The sequence below is a fragment of the Mesoplodon densirostris genome, chromosome 10 (assembly GCF_025265405.1).
Source record: "Mesoplodon densirostris isolate mMesDen1 chromosome 10, mMesDen1 primary haplotype, whole genome shotgun sequence".
Lineage (NCBI taxonomy): Eukaryota > Metazoa > Chordata > Mammalia > Artiodactyla > Ziphiidae > Mesoplodon > Mesoplodon densirostris.
Genome location: NC_082670.1, coordinates 33,056,872 through 33,078,584, shown reverse-complemented (window position 1 = coordinate 33,078,584; position 21,713 = coordinate 33,056,872). Strand labels below are relative to the sequence as shown.

At 45.3% G+C, this 21,713-nt stretch overlaps 1 protein-coding gene across 12 annotated transcripts in view; it reads right to left on the bottom strand.

The window, feature by feature from the left end:
• Positions 1–3,826: 3,826 nt before the first annotated feature.
• TRERF1 (transcriptional regulating factor 1) overlaps positions 3,827–21,713 on the bottom strand; it is a 207,661-nt gene continuing 189,774 nt past the window's right edge. For 7 of the 12 annotated variants that reach the window (XM_060110163.1, XM_060110165.1, XM_060110162.1 and 4 more), the window contains 4 exons: positions 20,882–20,995; positions 13,681–13,884; positions 10,747–10,994; positions 3,827–7,170 (listed from right to left, as the gene is read on the bottom strand). In XM_060110163.1, the coding sequence (XP_059966146.1) occupies positions 6,846–7,170; positions 10,747–10,994; positions 13,681–13,884; positions 20,882–20,995 (891 nt within the window). In that variant the 3' untranslated portion in view covers positions 3,827–6,845. Of the gene's footprint in view, positions 7,171–10,746; positions 10,995–13,680; positions 13,885–20,294; positions 20,348–20,881; positions 20,996–21,713 lie in introns of those variants that run through there. The other 5 variants (XM_060110167.1, XM_060110169.1, XM_060110173.1 and 2 more) reach the window with 4 other exon arrangements.

Sequence of the window (21,713 nt, the reverse complement as noted above, 5' to 3'; positions counted from 1 at the left end):
TGAGTTTGTACTTTAATGGTGCTAGCTATAACAACAATAGCCTTGGCAGGCTGCCCAGTGTCCTTTTCAGAATCAGGCTCCCTCTGTCAATTGTGACATTCAGAGTTGGCTGGTCTCTCTTAGCCAGTGGAGTTTTCCTATAGCTCTCCAACTCTGTTGCTGCTTTTGAAGCATCAGTCTCTCCTCTGGGATGGCTCCTCAGCCTGCCTCTGCCCCCTTTAGCAGCCTTATCTGGGTGAGGGTTCTGCAGCTGCCAGTGATGGTGACCTTACAGCTTGCAAACAACTTTTCCCTATGTCACCTAATCTGATCCTCACAAGAAGACGTGCATCTTGTCCTAATTTAATAGGTGAGGAAACTGAGGCTCAGAGATGAAATGACTCATTCAAAGTCATATGGGTGAGTTAGTTATAGCTAAACCAACAACCATCTTCAAAATCCTAGTTCAGTGCCTTTTCCACCCCTGCAGCACCCCTGGTGCTGACTTTGTAATAAGGTCCAGTTCTACTAAGTAGAACTCTTAGTAGTCTCTTTTGGATGTGAGGCATAGAGGTCCCCATTTCCCCACACTCCTGCAAGAAAAGGAGTTTATTTTTTATTTTTAAAGACATGTATGGCCTGAACTGCTCCTGCAATTGGAAAAGTGGGCTCAAAGCAGCCTTAGGGACTGGATGCCCTCTCCACCCCTAAGGCCAAACATGGTCTCTTTATTGATGGGCTTTCTCTGCTTAGAAATAGTTGGTGCTCCCTCAGAATTCTGCTTGCTGCCTTTGGCTCACCAAGTTTCTCCATTCATACTCTCAAATGTGGGAATTGGATTTGGTCCCCTCATTTTCCGGGGCTAAATCATGTCATGTGTCATCAAATGGACTATGGGCCTAATAGCTTGGGGTCAGGTGCTGGCCCTGGTCCAATTAGCTGGGGGTAAGGTGGGAGTCATTGTGAGGGGCAAACTCGGGTTCTGCCAACAGTGGGGCTGTGGACAGAGCCCTTTGGTATGGTGTGTGGGCATGGACAGAGTGGAGGTTTTTATTGACATGTAAAAGTTCTTAGTTTATTAGTGTGGACAGTGTTCTAAAGCTTGGCCAGTCCATTATGGGTCTTTTCCCTATGACCTAAGCCTTCAAACCTCTGAACTAGTGTAAATGAGCAGGAGATCAAGTTGATGCAAGTCCACCTTGCTTTATATCCAGGAAAAATAAAAGTGTGTGCATCAAACATTTCTAAGTTATATCATACTTTGATTGCACTGGTTGTTCTGTTTTAAAAGACAGATCTTCTCACTTGATTGTGATGGTTTCATGGTTATACACTTATCTCCAAACTCATCAAGTTGTATACAATAAATATGTATAGCTTTTTATGTGTCAATCATACCTTAATAAAGTGGTTGGGGAAAAAAAAAAAGAAATAGCAAGACTGCCAAAATAAAATTACATAAGCAGAGGAAGTAAGGAAGTAATGAACCCAAACAGCCCAAAGAGAGATCCATGTTGTGTGTTAAGCATATGTGTGCTGGAATGCAAATCAAGCATATATGGCTGCTTGGAAGCATGTATGGCTGCTTTGTCTTTACGACTCAAATAGAAACATTAAACACTTCCCTTGGGGGGGTGTGTGGGAGGAGGACAGCTTTTTTCAAAAGTTTCTCTCTCGGGGGCTTCCCTGGTGGCGCAGTGGTTGAGAGTCTGCCTGCCGATGCAGGGGACGTGGGTTTGTGCCCCGGTCCGGGAAGATCCCACATGCCGCGGAGCGGCTGGGCCCGTGAGCCATGGCCGCTGAGCCTGCGCGTCCGGAGCCTGTGCTCCGCAACGGGAGAGGCCACAGCGGTGAGAGGCCTGCGTACCGCAAAAAAAAAAAAAAAAAAAAAAAAAGTTTCTCTCTCATATAAAGAAATAATCAGCCCTTTGGCTCTTTTATACAGGGATATCTGAGACCCAAAGATCACTATGGTTCACTTAGGAATATATTATTCAATTTCTTAACATGCCTTCCGAATTATGTTTTGTTTATACCAACATTATAATTCAGACTCAGTCCACAGCTGGCTGGCTGTGGCTGAGGAAGGTAGACTGGGAGCCTGTAGAATTCAGAATTGACTTTAGGTAAAGTCAAAAGAGGTTTTATTTACACACACACACACACACACACACACACACACACACACGGATAAGCATACCTGGAAGATTAGAGAGATAATTAACAAATAATTGCTGAGCACCTGTTGTAAATTGCTGTGAATATGTGGGTGATGGTGAGATGGTTCAGTAATAAAGCATGACCTTTGTTCTTCCCAGTGATGGAACTGGATCTGTTCCCAGGCCCCTATATGTTTTTTCTAAGTATTAAATTCCTTGGCAGGCAGGAAGGAATGATGTCACAGTCATCTTTAGCTACTCAACTGCCCCGTGTATAATACAGCGTGGAATAGTGCCTGGTACGTGAGTAATGAATGAGACTAAAACAGCAGGAAAAAGCCTTCAGATTGGACACCTGAGCCCCTGGAAGAAGAATTTAAATTTCCAACGCTGGCTAAATGCAGTGTTTGTAAAGGAAGAGCTATTTTCTTTGGCACATGACTAACACTGCCCAAATTAAAAGTATAAAACCCCAAAAGAACGAAGAAGATCAAGGTCTTGAACAGGTATGCCCTACTTAAATCAAATTCTGTATGAAATCCAGAATTTCAGATTTCTCCTGAACTTTGCTGTTGACCATTAAAAAGTAAACACACTTTGTAGAATTTGGAAATCCAGATTAGCAATGCCTATAAACCAGGGTGGACTGGATTTTGTTGCTGGTTCCCTGTGAGATAACCCGTGTGTAATACTGAGCTCCCCCAAACTGCACTGTGAGTAGTACAGGTTAGAGGCCATCAACCCTTCAAGGGGCTCATCCACAGCTTGAGAAGCAGAAATATTCATCTTGGCCTCCAGGGTAGGGGTGGGGGCATTATATGAGCATTAAATCTGATCAGCATGGGCTTCCCTGGTGGCGCACTGGTTAAGAATCTGCCTGCCAGTTCAGGGGACACAGGTTCGAGCCCTGGACTGGGAAGATCCCACATGCCACTGAACAACTAAGTCTGTGTGCCACAACTACTGAGCCTGCGCTCTAGAGCCCGTGCACCACAACTACTGAAGCCCGCGCACCTAGAGCCTGTGCTCTGCAGCAAGAGAAGCCGCCGCAATGAGAAGCCCGTGCAACGCAACGAAGAGTAGCCCCCTCCTCGCCGCAACTAGAGAAAGCCCGCGCACAGCAATGAAGACCCAATGCAGCCAAAAATAAACAAATAAAATAAATAAATTTATATATATATAAAAAATCTAATCAGCAGCCCTCTAAACCGGTCTCCAGAAACAAACTAACAGTAAATTAGCATTGAGAAGTCATTTCAGCAGCTAGAAAGAAGGAATGTTTAAGCCAAGTGAAACTCAAAAAGATAACATTTTATTTTCAGAGCAGCTGATGCAATATTGAATCAGGTTTTCACAAATTAATATGACAGTGTCTACTTGGTTACATCTCTGTTTGATGAATGCCTATCTGTAAGAACTGTAATAAATTTCTGAGGAGGCTAATGACCGGAACCTTTTAAGTAAAATTCTCCTGGCTTGCTTTCTGAAAAAAAAGTATTGCAGCAATTAAAATAAAATGCTCATCGCTCAGGGGGAAAACCAACCTAGAATGCCCCAGTTGTTTTTGTTTTTAAGGAATGCACCTTTTGAGGACAAGTCTATAAAACATCTTTATTTATTTGTTACATATGATGTTTAAATATAACTTTGCTTTCAAGCTTCAAACTTTTTTTTTTAACCCCTGGGAAAATAAGACTTTTGGTTCACCTTAACAAAAACTGACCTAGGAAGAAACACTTTTAGCAAAATGTATTATAAAATTCACTAGAAAATACTGTCCTCTTTTTGCCAAAATGTTACATAAAATCCTTATTAAAAATACACACGTTACAAAAGAAAAAAGTATGAATATGCTATACATAGTGCTTTTGATATGGACCAAGGGACCTGCATTCTGGGGAAAATACAGTGAAGCACATTAGATATTATGATGTCAACTTAAAATAGTGCAAACCAGAATAAATTACATCCTAAAATGGGAAGGCATGCAAGTCATTTCCTATGAATAGAACACAATGAAGCCAGAACAGGAAGCAATCACAACCACTATTTTAAAAGGTTTTCCTTTTTATTACATTAATTTTTTTCAAAAATACTTTTCTTTACAATAGAACTCCTAGAAAATATTTACAACCTTCCTCTAATAAAATAGAACAGCAGTTAAATATATTTGAAAATAAGATGGGTTTTTCCATAAAATATATCTTTTAACTTTTTATATACAAGCTTTCTCAAAGAGGTCTAAATTCACTAATGAAAAACTATCTGAGAGTAAACAGTAACTGTGTTGAAGACAAACCATTGGGAAGAAAAGTTCTTTAGGGTGGGGAGAGATGGGGGTTTGAGGAGCTAAAACACAACACATACATGCAGGCAGAATCACTTCAGGAAAAAAATAAGTGCAATATTTTACTATGAAGTCAATTCTTTAAGTTGATATTGTGAAGAAAAATACTAATTCAGGAAAGTGAACTGTCCCATCAAGGAGGAGTTCTTTGGTTATTTCAAGTCAAAAATGCAAATGCTATACTGCATGGAAAATCAAAATTAAATTGTGCATTATATTTTTGCCTTGGCAACTCAGTTTATTTTAATGTTTTCAACTGGAACAGCCGGGCAAATCTCCAAACAGAACGAGTACATTTGCTTTATAAACATTTTTCCGGGTGTTTGCTCCTTTGCTAGATAAGGTTTCATAGACCCAATAGCAGAACCATTCCAGAATCCCTCTCAGACACCCACAAGTGGAGGGAAGTAGTCACTGGGACAGATGGGATCAGCCGATATTACAGTTGGAATGGTTCTGGAATAGTTCTGCCACAAAGCTGATGCCCTCTCCAGGCAGTTCTGAACTCAGAACATAGAATACTTTGTCAGAAATGGCAGCAAATGAAACACTTTTTTTTCCCCTAAAAAAAGATAAAGGAAATCTTCAAGACCTCTTTTTCTGAAAACCGAATGGTGGCAATGAAAAGAACCTTTGTATTGATCTTCTGTCCATGGCTTTCCTGAGATTCAGAGGACACTGCCTGCGTGGGGCTGCTGTGGGTCTTCAGTGTGTGCTAGAAGCTTTTGCTGAGACAACTTAAAGATGCTCCAGTCCTATCCTCATGCTTCCGCTGACATCTTCTTTAACATCAAACTATTACTGTGCCAGCAAAGTGCCCTGGTAGGATTGCCACACCTGCAGGAGCTGGGGCATCAGAAGCGTCAGCTCTGTGCTGGGGCCGCATCCCAGCCTGAAGGCGCGCGCACTCATTTGCCCTGACGGAGGCCATGGAGGAGTCTGACTCAGCTCAAAAGCCTGAGCTCGATGCCATTTTTGAAGGATTACAGGTTTATTACCTTCAAGTACAAACAGCAACCCTGCCGGCAGGGACAGGAGGAGACAGAGCAGGGGTATGTAGCTTGGAGAATTCTAGAAGGGCTTTGGTAAATGACTTTAATGAATACATTCATTGTTTGAATGCAAACACTGTAGCTGAAGTGGTATCTGAAACCATTTTTGTTGGCCTTTAATGCTATTTCCCTTGTATTTGTCATCAGATTTGTTAGACAACCCTTTTCCTCAGAGTTTGCGTCAAGGTAAACTTTGGTCCAGCACAGGCAAATGACAGCAGAATCCTAGTGAATGAGGTTTCACAGTACTTCCGCGTGGCACAGAGTAATTTCAGAACTCCACTGACCATTAACAGTGTGGCAAAAAAGAATCAGCTCTTCTGATCTAGTTTTGGGGCCTCTTGGCATTCCAGGGACTTTAATCTGTGCTCCTCCACCATCCTCCCTGAAAACAGGCCTGGCAACTTAATAGTTGGGGTTATTTTCCTCCAGACGGATTTCTAGTCGGCTCAGGCCAACTGGAAAAGAAGCATGTGAAATTTAGAAGATCTGAGTTCTTGGAAATCCAAGGGATCCTGCTAACCCATGAATTGGAGTCAACCGGTCTTCACGGAACTGGGAAGAGGACGCACTTGCTCCATGAATCACCTTCTTAGTAAATCACGGCCAGGGAGGAAAAGCCTGAAATGACACAGCACTCAGTTTTCAGAAACAGGCCGAGTGACAGGCAGGGCAGGGAGAAAAATGACTTTCACATTTGGTCAACTCTTCAAATGACGTGTGTGCTAGAAGAAAGCTGTGGAACACAGGGCAGCCTTTGCTCACTGGAAAGCTACTTCCTAGCATGGTCTCCTGGCAAAGACGCCAAGTTCACTGCAAACTGCGGAATGAGGTCAGCACAAAAATGACTCTTGGTGGGAAAGGATGGCCCAAGACCCCAGCACAAAGAAAGTAGCCTGCTTTACACACACACACACACACACACACACACACACACACACACTCTCACTCACACACTCATGCAAGCTTTGGGATAAAAGGCAACCAGGATGGTTGGCATCTGAAAGCAAAAGAACATGAACGTGAGGTTCATTCCCAACCAGGAATGAATTCATGGGAATGTAGCCCAGATGAAACACATCTTAAAGTAGGATTATGCCAATTATTTATTCCCCCCCCAACCTCCCACAAAACAATTGTTTTTAAATAAAAGGAAAAAACCCCGATTTTTTTCTAAACCTGAAGAAAACGGCCACTTTTTAAACAGGTAGTTTAAAATGGTTACAAAACAAGCACGCAGTCCAGCTTTCCTGATGAATGATGATGGAGACAGTGGGTTTTTGCCGTCTCCAAGCGACACACAGGGCTTTAGAGTTCCGTGTCACCCTGAAGCAAAACTGAATCTTGATCATCCAAGAGGAGACCGGTGTCCACGACCTCGGCCTCTTCCATGACGCCTCCTAACTGCTGGACGACGTCGTCGTCGAGGATGTCCACGTCCTTGATGGGTTTGATCAGACTCAGCTGGTCCAGGGGCAGCAGCCCCGGCGGCCCCACCGGCCCCGTAGTCCTCTCAATCGTGGCTGCCATTTCGGCCGCAAAAGCCGCCTTCTGGGCTTTTTGCCTCTGCTGTTCCTCCTGCTGTCTGTGAGTTTTCATGTGTGCATTTCGGCTTTTAATCTTGAAGAAGACTCTATAAAAATGAAGAAAAAGAAGCATGTGAAATTTAGAAGATGTGAGTTCTTGGAAATCCAAGGGATCCTATAGGTAATAGCAGGTGCATGGTCTGCTGTCTGGCTTGGGGTGGCTCTGACAGAGTCCCCATCTCCTTAGCTCCCAAGACTTCCTCCCCTGGTGACCTGTTAGCTCTCTTCTCTCCAAGCGTTCCAAGGAAAGGGGATGGGGACAGGAACATATTTACGGTGTGTTGGGCTTTCTCTCTGTGACGACGGAGGATGAATCCTCAAAGCTTTCCTGTCCATCTGTGGCCTGGGGCACAAGCGTTTTCTTCCTCCTTATCTGCCCCGTTTCTCTCTCCATCACTGACCAAGCCCTCTCGACCAACCTGAGAATCCCCAAATCATGCTGCCAAGCTCTGTTGGTTCCCAACATAAAACAACCCATCCTTTGCCTCTGGCCTCCTGTCCCTGTCATTCCCGTCAAAATTCTAGAGGGTCTGCCAGCACACACGTACAGTGCCTCTTTCCGCCACACTCTCCAACTGGACCGTCGTCCCCTCCACTTCAGTCCAAGTGCTTGAGATCGCTAGTGACCGTGTGGCCAAATCCAACAGCCCCTCTTCTGTCTTCATTGTACTGGACTTCTGAGCTGCACTGACCATTCCTCTTCGCCCAAGATCCCGTCTCGTTTTGGCCATCATATATCATAGTTCCCTTCCCGTTTGCTTTAGAATGAAATAGTGGTTCTCAGCTAGGGGGGATTCTGCCTCCACAGGGAATATCTGGCAACGTCTGGAGACATTTTTGATGGTCACAGCTGGGTGATGGTAGTGGTACTTTTGGCATCGAGTGGGTAGATGCTAGGGACGCTGCTGAACACCCGACAATCCAGAGGGCAGGCCCTCTCCCCCAAACGAGGAACCATCAGACCCAAAATATCAGTGCCAAGGCTGAGAAATCCTGGGAAAAGGGGTCTGCCCACTATGGTCAGTGGGCCAAATCCTGCCCACTGCCTGCTTTTGTAAACAAAGTTTTACCAGAACGCAGCCATGTTTATTTATGTATCGTCCATGGCTGCTTTTGCACTGACATGGCACAGCTGAGTAGTTGTGTCAGAGACAGAATGACCTGCAAAGCCTAAAATATTTCTCTTTTTTTTAAAGTTGAGAATTACGTTTTTGTTGTTGTTGTTGTTGTTTTGGCTGCGTTGGGCCTTCGTTGCTGCACATGGGCTTTCTCTAGTTGCGGCGAGCGGGGGCTATTCTTCAGTGTGGTGCACGGGCTTCTCATTGCAATGGCTTCTCTTGTGGCTTGCGGGCTCTAGAGTGCAGGCTCAGTAGTTGTGGCGCACGGGCTTAGTGGCTCTGCGGCATGTGGGATCTTCCCGGACCAGGGATCGAACCTGTGTCCCCTGCATTGGCAGGCAGATTCTTAACCACTGTGCCGCCAGGGAAACCCAGCCTAAAATATTTCTATCTGGACCTTTTTCAGAGCAAGTTTGTCCAGATGTGAGACGGCCTGTTTTTAGAGAGGGAGGGTGGCATAAATATTTATTCCTGAGCTCATAAAGGGAAAAAAAACCCCTGATTTCTAAGACCTGTGTCTTAGAACAGAGTTGATGAATCACCACTGGACATACTGAAAACTGTCTAATGTAATGAACATAATTTCAGCAGCTAAAAAAAGGATTCTGCAAACATGTGCCTGATGTTATTCCTCATCTGGAAAACACAGAAAATATTTGTTTTCCATAAAAATCTTAACTGGAGTTATGGTAGAAAAAGGTCCCAAGCAACATAAAACAAGACAAGAAAAACATTTAATGGACGTCACTGAAAGACAACCAAACCAGAGCTTGAAATAATTTCTGGTTGTTAAAATGTCCTTTGTCGCCACCTAGTGGAATAAGGAGTTGTCGCCTGTTGGAGGGGAGTGAGTGGAGGAAAGATGCTGCTTCCTCTGAGAACAAACTGGTTGAGACCCTCCTTCCCTGCCTCTCCTACCCCAGGGCAAGCAGGGGGGAGTCCGACTGAGGAGGTTTCACTATTTCAAGTAAGTAAGCCCGATGATCAATCCAGGGGCTCACTTATTCCTTGCTGACATGAAGATGATATCATGTCCTGGCTCTGAAGGACATTAGAGCCCAGAGGAGGGGACCCACGCCTAAGTCTGTCTCCGCATCTCTGCAGGAAGAGAGTTGCTAGTTCCAACCCACTTTGGCAGGTGCCACTGACCTACGGCTAAGAGCACCTACCTCATCGGGCTTAAGGTTAAATTAACCAATACACATAAACATCCTTTAAAACAGTGCCAGGCAAATACTGAGTAACTGATAAATGACAGAATTATTAAGATGCCTGAAATACACCTGAAATATTCCATGAGGATGAATATTATAAACAGAGGTCCCAGCTGGCCTCATTCATACAACTAGGGATGTTCCCTTGGTAGAGTTTCAGCAGCTACCTCGTGGGTATCTCTCCAGGTAACACTGCACGTTTGAGACACTGGAGGTTACAGGAAGAGAAACTCGGCAAGGCTCCTAAAAGAAGTCACTTATGACAACCCTTCTTGGAGGCAGACTCACTGAGAAGTAAACTGGAATTCTATACTAGATGCTGTGGGAGGGAACTGTGTGCATCTCACCATCAGTGATAAATAAATAAGCAAACAAAGCAAACCACTAGGCTGGAACAGTGGTCAGAAGCCCAGGCTCTGTATTTGAACACACAGGGGTTCAAATCTCAGTTCTGCTCTTACTGGGGGTATGACCTGGGGCAAGTAAATTTACCTAATGTTCAGTCCTTATTTGTAAAAACAAGGATAAAACAGTATCTGCGCCACATGGAGTTTCTGTGTGGGGATTAAATTATCTCATGCACATGAAGTACGTAACAAAACTAAGTGCTTAGTAAACATTATTTAATGCTGTTATTACCACCTACTGCCAGTTCCCCCTTTTCATTGTTTTAAATTACACTTAAAACGGCAGAGATGACAAATAGACTTTACCTCATGAGTCAACTCTGATCAGTTGGTTGTGCCAGCTTGAAGCATTAAGATTTAAAGGATTTGAAAGGATTTGAGTCTTATCTTAATGTGGTAGCAAAAAGTATAGCAATTGATTAGTGATGTCTGCCCTGGGTGCAGGAATGAGCAGTACTGGTAGGAAAGCCATCTCTGCCACAGAGAGTTCCTGATTAGATGTTTTAGAGCCATTCTCAAATCACTCGGCAGGGATGCAAAGAGAGCAGTCAGTACTAGTGAATATGGTTTGGGTGTGAAGGGAGAGGTGGGAATCAGTTCCATCCGTCATTTCTGGAAAAGAGTGAAGTTTTGTCACTAGAGATTTGCTCTCTGATGATCCGTCCTTATTAGGCTTTAGGCCATCAGAATGACCGTATTCTGAGTCAGAGACAAGGTCCACTCACCATGAGGCACCATGTAGACCCCAAGGATGAAATGAAGAAAAACTGGAGAGTCTGGGTTCTTTTTCTACCTGGAGACACCTCAGACCACCTTGGCCCAGCCCCTACAGAGGCATTATTCATCACACACTTAGATTCAGTCCCTGGCCCAGTTCTACCTACTTGCCACACTCCTTGCAGGGGAAGACGGTGGTGGGGTCTGTCTCGCCGCTGGTGGTGCTGTGAGAGGGTGAGCTCTTCACTGAGCAGTACCCGCTCTGGGCACTGCCAGGCTTCTGCTTTCCAGAGGGAACAGCACCCCGAGCTTTGGTCACCTGGTTGGTGCCACCGTGGATGCGGGCGTGGCCGTTCAGTGCCTGTCGGGAGCTGAACACCTGGGGAAGAAAGGCAGTGACATGACATCTACAGTCCTGAAAAGGAAATTAGGGTTATTAGTTACTCATTGGTAGAACATGTGATACTCGAAACAGTGTCTAATGACAAGGCATAGGGGTTTTACATAAGCAAACTCTGGGCAAATGCCAAAGCAAGTAGAGATCAAATACCACCACAACAAGTGCTGTGCCAGTAAAAAACCCATCACTGCTATAACCAAAGACGAGGGCTCAATCCAGTGCCTCCATCTCACAGGGAGGTCATTGGGCCATTTCCCCTCTGAACACCTTATTTTTTCCATCTGCAAAATGAGAGGGTTTGGACCAGCTTTCAAACTTTTTAACAGCCAGAAGCTACCTTCCACCCCTTTTTTCTTTTCTTTCTTTCTTCCTTTCCTTTCCTTTCTTTACTTAAAAAAAACAGGTCTTATTCAAAAGCTCAAAGCAGAGGTACTCTGGCTGAAACAGACAGCCCCCCAAAATTGAATCTATTTGCTCAGCTCTATCTCCCCCCAGGAAGCCCTCGAACCCCAAGAGACACAGCATGGAAGACATTGACTAGCTGCTCTGATATATTCTATATGTTATTTCTAAGCCCCAATCAGTAGCCCAGTGTTGAAGCAACGTTTCAGACCCCGACATTGTACTGCAGGATGAAAAAAAGGGGAACAACCTGGTCTTTTGAAGCTTGCCATAATGCACGGTTTCCCAACCTCAGTATTACTGACATTTGGGACTGGATGATTCTTTGCTGTGGGGCTGTCCTGGGCATCACAGGATCTTCAGCAGCAACCCTGGCCTCTCTACCCACCAGATACCAGGAGCACCTCCCCAGATGTGATAAAAATGTCTCTGGACGTTGCCAAATGTTCACGGGGAACAAAGTCATTCCCGGCAGAGATCCACTGCTGTAAAGGGATGTAATCCACACCCCTGAATTCCAAGAGCCCTAACTTCCAGATTGCTAAATGCATCAGCTAATGGGAGTACCCACTGAACTGTCCAGCCACAGATGGTCACTCTGTGTTAAGTTCATGAGTTCTGTTTATAGTCTTGCAGGAAAAAAAAATCTTTCACTGATTTAGCAACCAGAACCTCCATGGTTAGGCACCGAATAAAACCAACATGCTTTTTTCCCGGTTGTTTTTTAAAGTCACGAAAAAATATTCACCTTGCTGAGCATTTTTGATTGGGTAAAGTAAAAGATGATTTCCCTCTCAGGAAAGAATTTACTGTACACCCAAACTATGAATTGAGGAAGCATCCAATTTCTAAAGAAATTCACCAAGGATACTGTCATTTAAAGTCACATCTTATAGCTAGTGGGAAGCAGCCACATAACACAGGGAGATCAGCTCGGTGCTTTGTGACCACCTAGAGGGGTGGGATAGGGAGGGTGGGAGGGAGAGGCAAGAGGGAGGAGATATGGGGATATATGTATATGTATAGCTGATTCACTTTGTTATAAAGCAGAAACTAGCACACCATTGTAAAGCACTCCAATAAAGATGTGTAAAAAATAAATAAATAAAGTCACATCTTAATCAACCCCCAACGGAAGTGCTCTATACAATAAGGCAAGGATGGAGTGAAGCGTCCAGCTCATTAAACATCAAAGATAGAAACAAGCTAGCAATTTCTTATGTTCTCTTCAAAGCTAATGCAAAATGTATGTATCATTTAAAAGAAGTTTTTCATTTTTTCTTAAATGTAAATCAAGTGAATTTCTGCTTTAGGATCTAAATATTTTAAAGACTGTTGTTTTCTTCATCTAAGTGACAGACTCAATAAGCAGCATTCAATGCACTCTGGAAAACAGTATTATCCTATATAACACACAAGCAAGGATAAACACTAACTTGGGGAAAACAGGGCTTCATATGAAAGGAGCAACATTCTAATTTTTTCCATAATACCTCTAGAGCTTGCCTGCACAGGTGTGCCCAGCTTTAAGAAACTTGATTTGGGAAAAGCTCGACAATTCAGATGAGTGGGGTACCGGGGGGACTGAGAGTCCAAAGTTAACAATTAAAAAAATATATCCATTAAAATACACAGGGAGCCTTAGATCAGGCCAGTACAGATTCTGCAAGGCCATCCTTTAGTGATCAAATGGTGAACTGGTTTTATTTTAGCTAAATGATGCTTCTAATGTACTTGAAAAGTACTAGGTTAGGTAAATTACACAGACACCTTTTTAGCCTGTTTACATGAATAATTTGCTTAGTAAATCTTGTTTGCTTCCCCCCCGAAGAGTACAAAGATAAACTTTAGCTAAATCTTTGTAATTATGCCATAAAAGGACACTCCTTCTCTGTGGGCTCTCCCACTGCATTTAAATGCATGTCTCCAGGACATGACCTGTGTGACACAGCCCAGGAGGAGTGGGGAGGCACCAAGTAATGAGGAGTGTAAGTTATGGAGGCCAAGGTCCAGTGCAGAGCCTGAATCATATGCTCCCTGAGGGCAGGGATGGACCTGTGTCCTCCAAGCGCATGGCACAGTGCTTAACAGAGAACACACACTCCAGAAACATCTACGGGCTGAAAGAATAAGTAAATGGATGAAAGACAGAAAAGCATGGCCACATGGACTTCCCTCTGCCAAACTTTCACTGCTGAAAGTACACCTTTTGCAAAGTGCATCATCTCTTAAAGCCAGGCACAGCTGTATGTACGGCTCTCAGGAGTCCCAGATCCCTGGAGGGCGCAGAGATACTTACAGCTCCACAGTTGGGCATTTCACAGATGAAGGAGCCTGAGGGCTGGCCCAGGGTTTGCAGGGGCGGCCCCTCTGCGGAAGCCAGGACCGGGCCTGGTGGTGGCTCTGGAGACTTGGGCAATTCACTCTCCTCTTCTCTTGTGGATTTCCTCTCTTCTTCTGGGTCTTCCTCCTCCTCCTGTACCTCTTCATCTTCTTCACTCGTCTGGTGTTACGGCAATAAAAGCAAAAGGGGTTAAATCCCCAAATGGCAAGTTTAGTGATGAACAGAAGCCAGGGGCTAGGAGAGGAGAGAGGGGCTGGACGCTGGGGCTGCATCGGCTTCTTTGTGCATAAGGAAGGGCTGGCAGAGGCCTCTGGGGAGGGATACGGTTTCTACAAGTTTGGTCATTGGACACTTGGAATTCTGAGGGCAAGGAAGTCCCCCCAGCCCACTTTGGGTTCCCTTATCACTTATAACAAAATATCCTAAGGCAGAGGAGAGATTTCTGTATGTAGAGTTTCTCCCCCTTGTTTGAGACCCGCAGACCTTGACACTGACTAAAACGCAGGCAGGATACCCCACTTGCAGCAGCTCTGACTCCCCAGAGCAGTGAGGAGGGTTTTCAAGCAGTAATGACACTGTGGAGCCCCTCTGGACAGAGACTAAAGACCTATCAGGATTTGTTTTTAAAGGTCTTCTAACACACTTCCTTGCAAGATGCCCGAGATATTGATTTGACCTGTGGAAGGCACATGGCCCATGGCATTCTGATGCACTTCTTCTCTGTTCTTGTCAGAAAATAGGATCAGAGACTGAACCACAGTGACTCTGAAAAGGAGCAGAAATGGAAAGGGATATTCCCTTTTATTTATCATGTGCTTTTTTTTTTTTTTTTTGGGGTCTCTGATCATGGGCACTCTATGAAAAAGAATAAGAAAAATATTTCTATGAATAATTATCCTCTTTGTGACTGTGTCCCCTCCCTCTGCTTCAGAACAGCAACGAGGTGCAGAATTAAGCCCAAGGTCCTGACCTTCCTCAAGGTTAACAAGACAGTTAATGGAATAGCCTGGAGGAGGTACCTGGGCTGGGTGGGGATGGGGGCCAGGGATCTAGGAGGCCCTTTTATTGAACTAACTACCTTACTCTGCAATCTCAGTCCTCACGGGGGTGGGGTGGGGGGAGGGTGTGTGTGTAAGGGATGCTTGCTCCTCCGGGCCTAGAAGGACTGAGGACCAGGGATGGGAATTCTGTGTTACATCAACCTCATTTTAGCTTCTATTTTACAGCACTTTGCGGTGTACAAAGTGTGTTTGCTATGTCGCTGAACAGGCTGTAAACAGTCCTCCTATTTTACAAATGAAGAAACAAAAGGGATGTCCGGCTGCCTTCCACCCTGATGGGTCATTTGTCTCTGCTGGGCTCTCTGCACACCCACTGCTTAAAGCATGTGGGCTGGGAGACTTCCCTGGTGGCACAGTGGTTAAGAGTCTGGCTGCCAATGCAGGGGACACGGGTTCGATCCCTGGTCTGGGAAGATCCCACATGCTGCAGAGTGGCAAAGCCCGTGCGTCACAACTACTGAGCCTGCGCTCTAGAGCCCATGAGCCACAATTAGAGCCCGTGTGCCACAACTACTGAAGCCCGCGTGCCTAGAGCCCGTGCTCCGCAACGAGAGAAGCCACCGCCATGAGGGGCCCATGCACCATGGCGAGGGGTGGCCCCCGCTCACCACAACTAGAGAAAGCCTGCGCAGCAACGAAGATCCCACACAGCCAAAAAAAAAAGCACATGGGCTGCAGTTTGGTTTACCCCAGACAGTGATGTAACTCTGGGTAAGTCTACAATTCTTAGAACCTGGAAGCCAGAATTTCCAAGAAGAATAAAGATTTCTGAGAGTATCAGTACCCTGGGATCCAGAAACCACCAGCTTTCTCTCTCCAGTTTGGATTGGGGATGGGAGAGAAAGATAATCTCAGTAAATACGGGCATTTAGCACATTCCTCACTGTTTCAGTATTATCCTTATTTAATATGGTATATATGCATATTTGAGACCATGTATTAATAGGGTATACTTAAGAAATGGTCCCAGTTTCCAGAGGGTAAATTAGGATTAATCCATAATGATTACATTTGCTGAAAGACTTCAATGAATACAGATGTAGGCTTAATACATTTTACAGAGTGACTTATGATATAAACTTACAGATCTCTTACTAGTATAGAATATACAGGTTGATATCACTTAAATGGCCTTATTCTCATATGAATCAACCACCTTCCAATCTCAGAGAATTTCAGGTAAAATCATGTTACGTCTAACTCCATGGGTTCGCTCCATTCCTTTACAGAACTGGAACTCTGTGGTCTCAGGTATCAGGCTATTAAGCAGATGGGAGGCCTACAGCTCACCATTTAAAGTAAATTACATGGTAACTTTCAGTGACAATGGCACTTATTTCACAGCAGTTGTTATACAATTTTCAAGTTGTTATGCAAATCTATACAACTTTCTCACCATGCTATTATTTGAAAGCTCTTAAAAGTTCCATAGAGCCATTAAATTACAGATTAAATCATACTGTCCTGTGATTATATATGTCTCATGAACGTAGACAGGTTTACTTCAATCGGCAATCTACGCATGTTCACAAAATGATTTATCATCAAGCGAAAGCGCTCACCAATGTGACTAGAGATGCAAAGACAAAGGACAAAACCCTAACATGTAGCACTCTGTATCAACAAGTTGGCCATTTCATGATGCATCATGAAAGGAAACATTTGGTATTATTCCAAAATTGGCAGAAAAGTGGGCAAGTACAGAGCAGGGAGATGGTTATGTATTAGACAAAGTGCTCAAAACCCTGAGTCCAGATAAGAGTTTCTTGAGGAGATTTTTATTTCTCAGGCCTGCAAATGGCATTTGTATTATGAGAAATTTATAAGTTAAAACACAAATGCTCAACAACCCAAATTTCTTCAATGACACAAATTTGAGTATTACAGTCGCTGATGAATGAGGATGGTGATGACAACATACTGAAGGCCTGCTGTGAATCAGGGACTACACACACACACACACACACACACACACTGCTAGTTCTCACAAAAACCCTGAACAATATTTTTTTTTCATTTAAAAAATTTTATTTATTTATTTATTTAGGCCACACCATGCAGGTTGCTGGATCTTAGTTCCCTGGCCAGGGATTGAACTTGGGCCCTCAGAACCTCAGCAGTGCAAGCATGGAGTCCTAACCACTGGACTATCAGGGAATTCCCTACAAATTTTTATTTTTTAAACAAATGAGAAATTGGCCAGAGAACTAATTTTCCCCAGAGCACATAGCTGGTAAAGAAGTTGAATTGAGATTTAAAACCTGCACCATCTGATTCTATAGCCTCAGCCTTCGCTCCTTGCCTGCCTGCACATGTCCACAGATGCACACCTGTCCATCTGGACATGGCTTAGGTTTTCAGCTCAAACACAGAGCTAAACCTCTCAAAACCAATGAGAACCAGCTGCCTTTCCGTGTCAGAGGGAAGGAGAATGTTCCCCAGGCCCCTTGTCAGTGGATCACACTGCAGGCAACTCAGGCCTGGGACCATGGGGAAGCTGTGCCCTCGGAGCCCTGACCGCTGTCTTCCCAAGTCAGGTAACTGCCTCAGCTGGTTTCTTTCTTTTTTTTTTTTTTTGCAGTAGGCGGGTCTCTCACTTTTGTGGCCTCTCCCGTTGCGGAGCACAGGCTCCGGACGTGCAGGCCCAGCGGCCATGGCTCACGGGCCCAGCCGCTCCGTGGCATGTGGGATCCTCCCAGACCGGGGCACGAGCCCGTGTTCCCCGCATCGGTAGGCGGACTCTCAACCACTGCGCCACCAGGGAAGCCCTCAGCTGGTTTCTAGAACTGTGCTGAATTTTGCTCACAGCCAGACCCACAGGTTTGCCTTGAGTGGAAGCAGGAGCCTGGGCAGGGAACAGGAAGCTGTGGCCAGCACTTCCCTCTCGCCTCCTCAGTAGAGCCCACCTTGGCCTCCTCTTTGGCCTGCAAGGGTGGAAGGGCCTGTGACGGTCTCAGGCCAGAAGTCAGGTCACCTGCTGGATGTGCTTGTGCTATGCTGACCTCCTGGCCCCTAAAGAGCAGTCACTCCTCACCCTCCTTCCTTCCCCCCACCTCCTTTGAAAAGTCCCTGAGCTACCTGACTGTGCTCCATCTGGGGGGAATATACTCCCTTTAATAAAATATTGAGGAGAGCTACCCAAGTGTCCCAGGCAGGCCCAGAGGACAAAGAGCAGGACCCCCTCCTAGGACTGTGCCTCCTGCACCTTCCCCATCCTTGCATGGTCTCAGTTTTTCATTTCCACTTGGCAAACTATCCTCAGAAGGTTGACTGTGTCTTCACAGTGTCCTAAAGGGAGTTGTGAGCTACCACGCTGGCCTTGAATCAAGATTTTCTTGTTTTTTGGGGGGCCTGAGTCATCTCTGCACATTAAGCTCACAGGTCACAAGGTGTGGCTGCACCTGACCCAGCCTAATACTGGCTCCTGGCAAATAAACCCAAGGAGGTGTGGTGCCTGGGGTGATGTCTTAACCTTTCCTCTTCAGTCTGAGGCTACACACTGGCTCAGGCCTTTCCACCCACCTGCAAGGCACTGCTGGCCCAAGATGGTGCCTGTGCCTAACGTGGTCACACCTTCCTTCCGTAGCAGCCCTCCTCTGCTCAGAACTCCCCTCCCAGGGAGTTCATAGAGGGATTGTTGCCATGACCAGAGCGACTCCTACCTGGGAAAAACGTTCACTCATTCATTCAACAAACGTTTACTGAGTGCTGATATTGTGTCAGGCACTGTCCTAGACACTTGGTAACACCCAAGTTGAAGAGACATCAACTTGCTTTGGCAAACCATATCCTCTGATTTTGCTCTCTTCCAAAACATGACTCTGACAGAGCCCAGAACATTCCAGAATTGGAAGGGACTTTCCAAATCATCTAAACCATCGGCCCCCCTTTACTGGTCAGTAAGCTTAGGGGCCAGGTCCTAGGTCTCCCAGGCCAGGATTCTTTGCGCTTCCTCATTTACTGTCTATTCTGCTCATTCAGAAAGCAATGCTCTGTGTGACCTTGGGTAAGCCCTTTCCCCTCGCTGGGCCTCAACCTTCTGCCTGAGGACTGGTGGAGCTGGATGAGGGAGAGTCCCCAAAGGCCATATCTAAGACTTTCTGGACCTCATCTCATACTACTTTTAAAGATTCTTGGGGTTCACGGTAAACTTTTTCCTTGTGTATGCTACATCTTCCCACCTATAATATATGCTCCTGGGGCAGGGGGCAGAGGCCAGTTAACAGCCCCAGGTCACCCACAGCACTGCAGACATAGTGGGAACTCAATTGTTTTTAGTTGATTGAACCAGAAGAGGCCACGTTGCTTTTTTTTTTTTTTTCCATGTTGCTTTTTTAAACATTAGCCACAGGTGAGAAAAGGGCTATTCAGATATAAGACATCACTACTTAAGGCAGTCAAACAAAACTCATCATAGGAAACCCTGAATATAGAATACTGCCATCTCTGATCAAAAGAATGGCAATACCATTCTATTCTACAGATGTCTATTTTTTTTTTATTTGGGTCCAAATATAAATTTATATTATGTGTATATATTTCTTAGCTAGGATCAATTCTTAGTTAGGAACTTAGGCTTTGAAGCATTAATGAGTCCAAGTGTTTTTACATTTCTCTAAGAGGACTTGCATTTGCTTGCTCTTAAGTGTTACACCAGGGAATCAGGCTCAGACAACACACGCACCAGCCTTTTGACCATGGCTAAGTTACCTAGGCCCTGTGCCTCAGTTTCCTACCTCATAGAATTGGTATGAGGAGTAAAAAAGTCAATATGTGTAAAGTGCCTCCTAGTACAGTGCCTGGAATGTATGAAGCACTATGTAAACGTCTGTGAAAGAGATTAACCCACATATGTGCTAGTAACACTTACATGGGGGACACAATTGGGAATGAAAGTATAATTACAAATATTCACGATATTTATGAATTCCAAACACATTCCTTGGTGGTTGCAGACGAGAGTTTAGTAATCTGTTGTAAGACGTAATTTTTACACACATATACGTGTTTTCCACAACATGTGAGAAGATTTCCCTTTGGCTGTGGATGCAGAGAAGAGAGTTAACCGCAAGGACAAAAATGGTAGTAATTTCCAAAGCCACACGTAAGGCGTTCAGAGAAGATTTCGATCTAGTGATATCTTTTTTTAAAACTTTTTCTTTTTTTTTTAAATTAATTAACATTTATTTTTGGCTGCGTTGGGTCTTCGTTGCTGCGCGGGCTTTCTCTAGTTGCGGCGAGTGGGGGCTACTCTTCGTTGCAGTGTAGGGGCTTCTCATTGCAGTGGCTTCTCTTGTTGCAGAGCACAGGCTCTAAGTGTGCGGGCTTCAGTAGCTGTGGCACACGGGCTCAGTAGTTGTGGCTCGGGGGCTCTAGAGCGCAGGCTCAGTAGTTGTGGCGCATGGGCGTAGTTGCTCCGCAGCATATGGGACCAGGGCTCAAACCCATGTCCCCTGCACTGGCAGGCAGATTCTTAACCACTGTGACACCAGGGAAGTCCCTAGTGATGTCTTTAGTAGGTTCTTCATCTTAATACGCAGGGATTAACTTTGGATTGTCTGCTAATGAAGGAAATCAGTACCCAGGATAAATGGTGATGTGAGGATCAGAATAATCTACACACTGCTAACCAGTTCTCCAATAACTGAGAGTTCCTGGCGCCATCTAGAGGCCAACGTTGCTCCTTGGGCATGCTTCACAGAAGCTGTGTAAAATCCGAGTGCGCTTAGGTCTTTCTAAGGCATGTTAGTTCTCTAGTCAGGAGCATCTGTGACTGTGGAAGGATCAGGAAGTGCTATCCCAGAATGTCGGGGTGCCTCTTATAAATCACCCACATCAAGGCTGGAACCACCACGGTTTAACTCCCTCGGTGCCTACCTGTCCTGGAATGCAAGCCAGCCCTCATCTCCTTAACTGATCACTGGGCTGTGGGTCAAACCCAAAACTGCCTTCCCTCTGCCTAGTTATCCCAGGAAATCAAGGCCTTAATCTCACCTGGGAACTGGCCTGTCAGCCACCAGTGCCAGCCACTTAGGGACCTGGGCATGGGGCAGGAGCAGGGCCCGAATAAGCAGCACCCGGGCAGCTTCACTCACCACACAATCGTCGATGATTTCCGAGAGCCGTGTCCGGTGTTTCCTCCCTAGCCTCATGATTTTCTTCCACGTGTAGTAGTACTCCACACACTGAGCCACCGTCTTGGACTTCACCTGCCGGGAAAGGCACCTCAAGATCAGCTCCAGCAGTGGGCAGGGTGCAAAGCAGCAAGCTTTTGTGCAATTTTAAGTTTGTAATAGGTATTAGGTTTATGCAGTTGAATAAAAACATACACATGGTGAAAAATCTCCTCCCAACACCTGTTCTCTATCCATCCATCCATCTGTTCCCCCCCTACCCCTGCAACACAGCTGGCCCCTCTTATTCATATCTTGGGTGTCATTCCAGAATTTCTTTACATATATACCAACAAACAGGAAAATATATTCCTCCCCACCATTCTGCCTCACTCTATGTACTGCTTTGCATCTTGACTTTTTTCACAAGATAGCTTGGAGATTTTCTTCACATTCGTCCATAGAGAGCTCGTTCCACCACCCCCCCCCCCCTTTTTTTTTTTTTTGCGGTACGCGGGCCTCTCACTGTTGTGGCCTCTCTCGTTGCACAGCACAGGCTCCGGATGCGCAGGCTCAGCGGCCATGGCTCATGGGCCCAGCCGCTCCGCGGCATGTGGGATCCTCCCGGACCGGGGCATGAACCCGTGTCCCCTGCATCGGCAGGCAGACTCTCAACCACTGCGCCACCAGGGAAGCCCTCGTTCTGTTTTTTAACCCATAAAGCAGCATGCTTTTTCAAATGCTTGAATGTATTTGGCTCTCCAACTTGTTGACCTTCAAAATCTATTTATGAAAAATGTTCCTTGGTAATCGA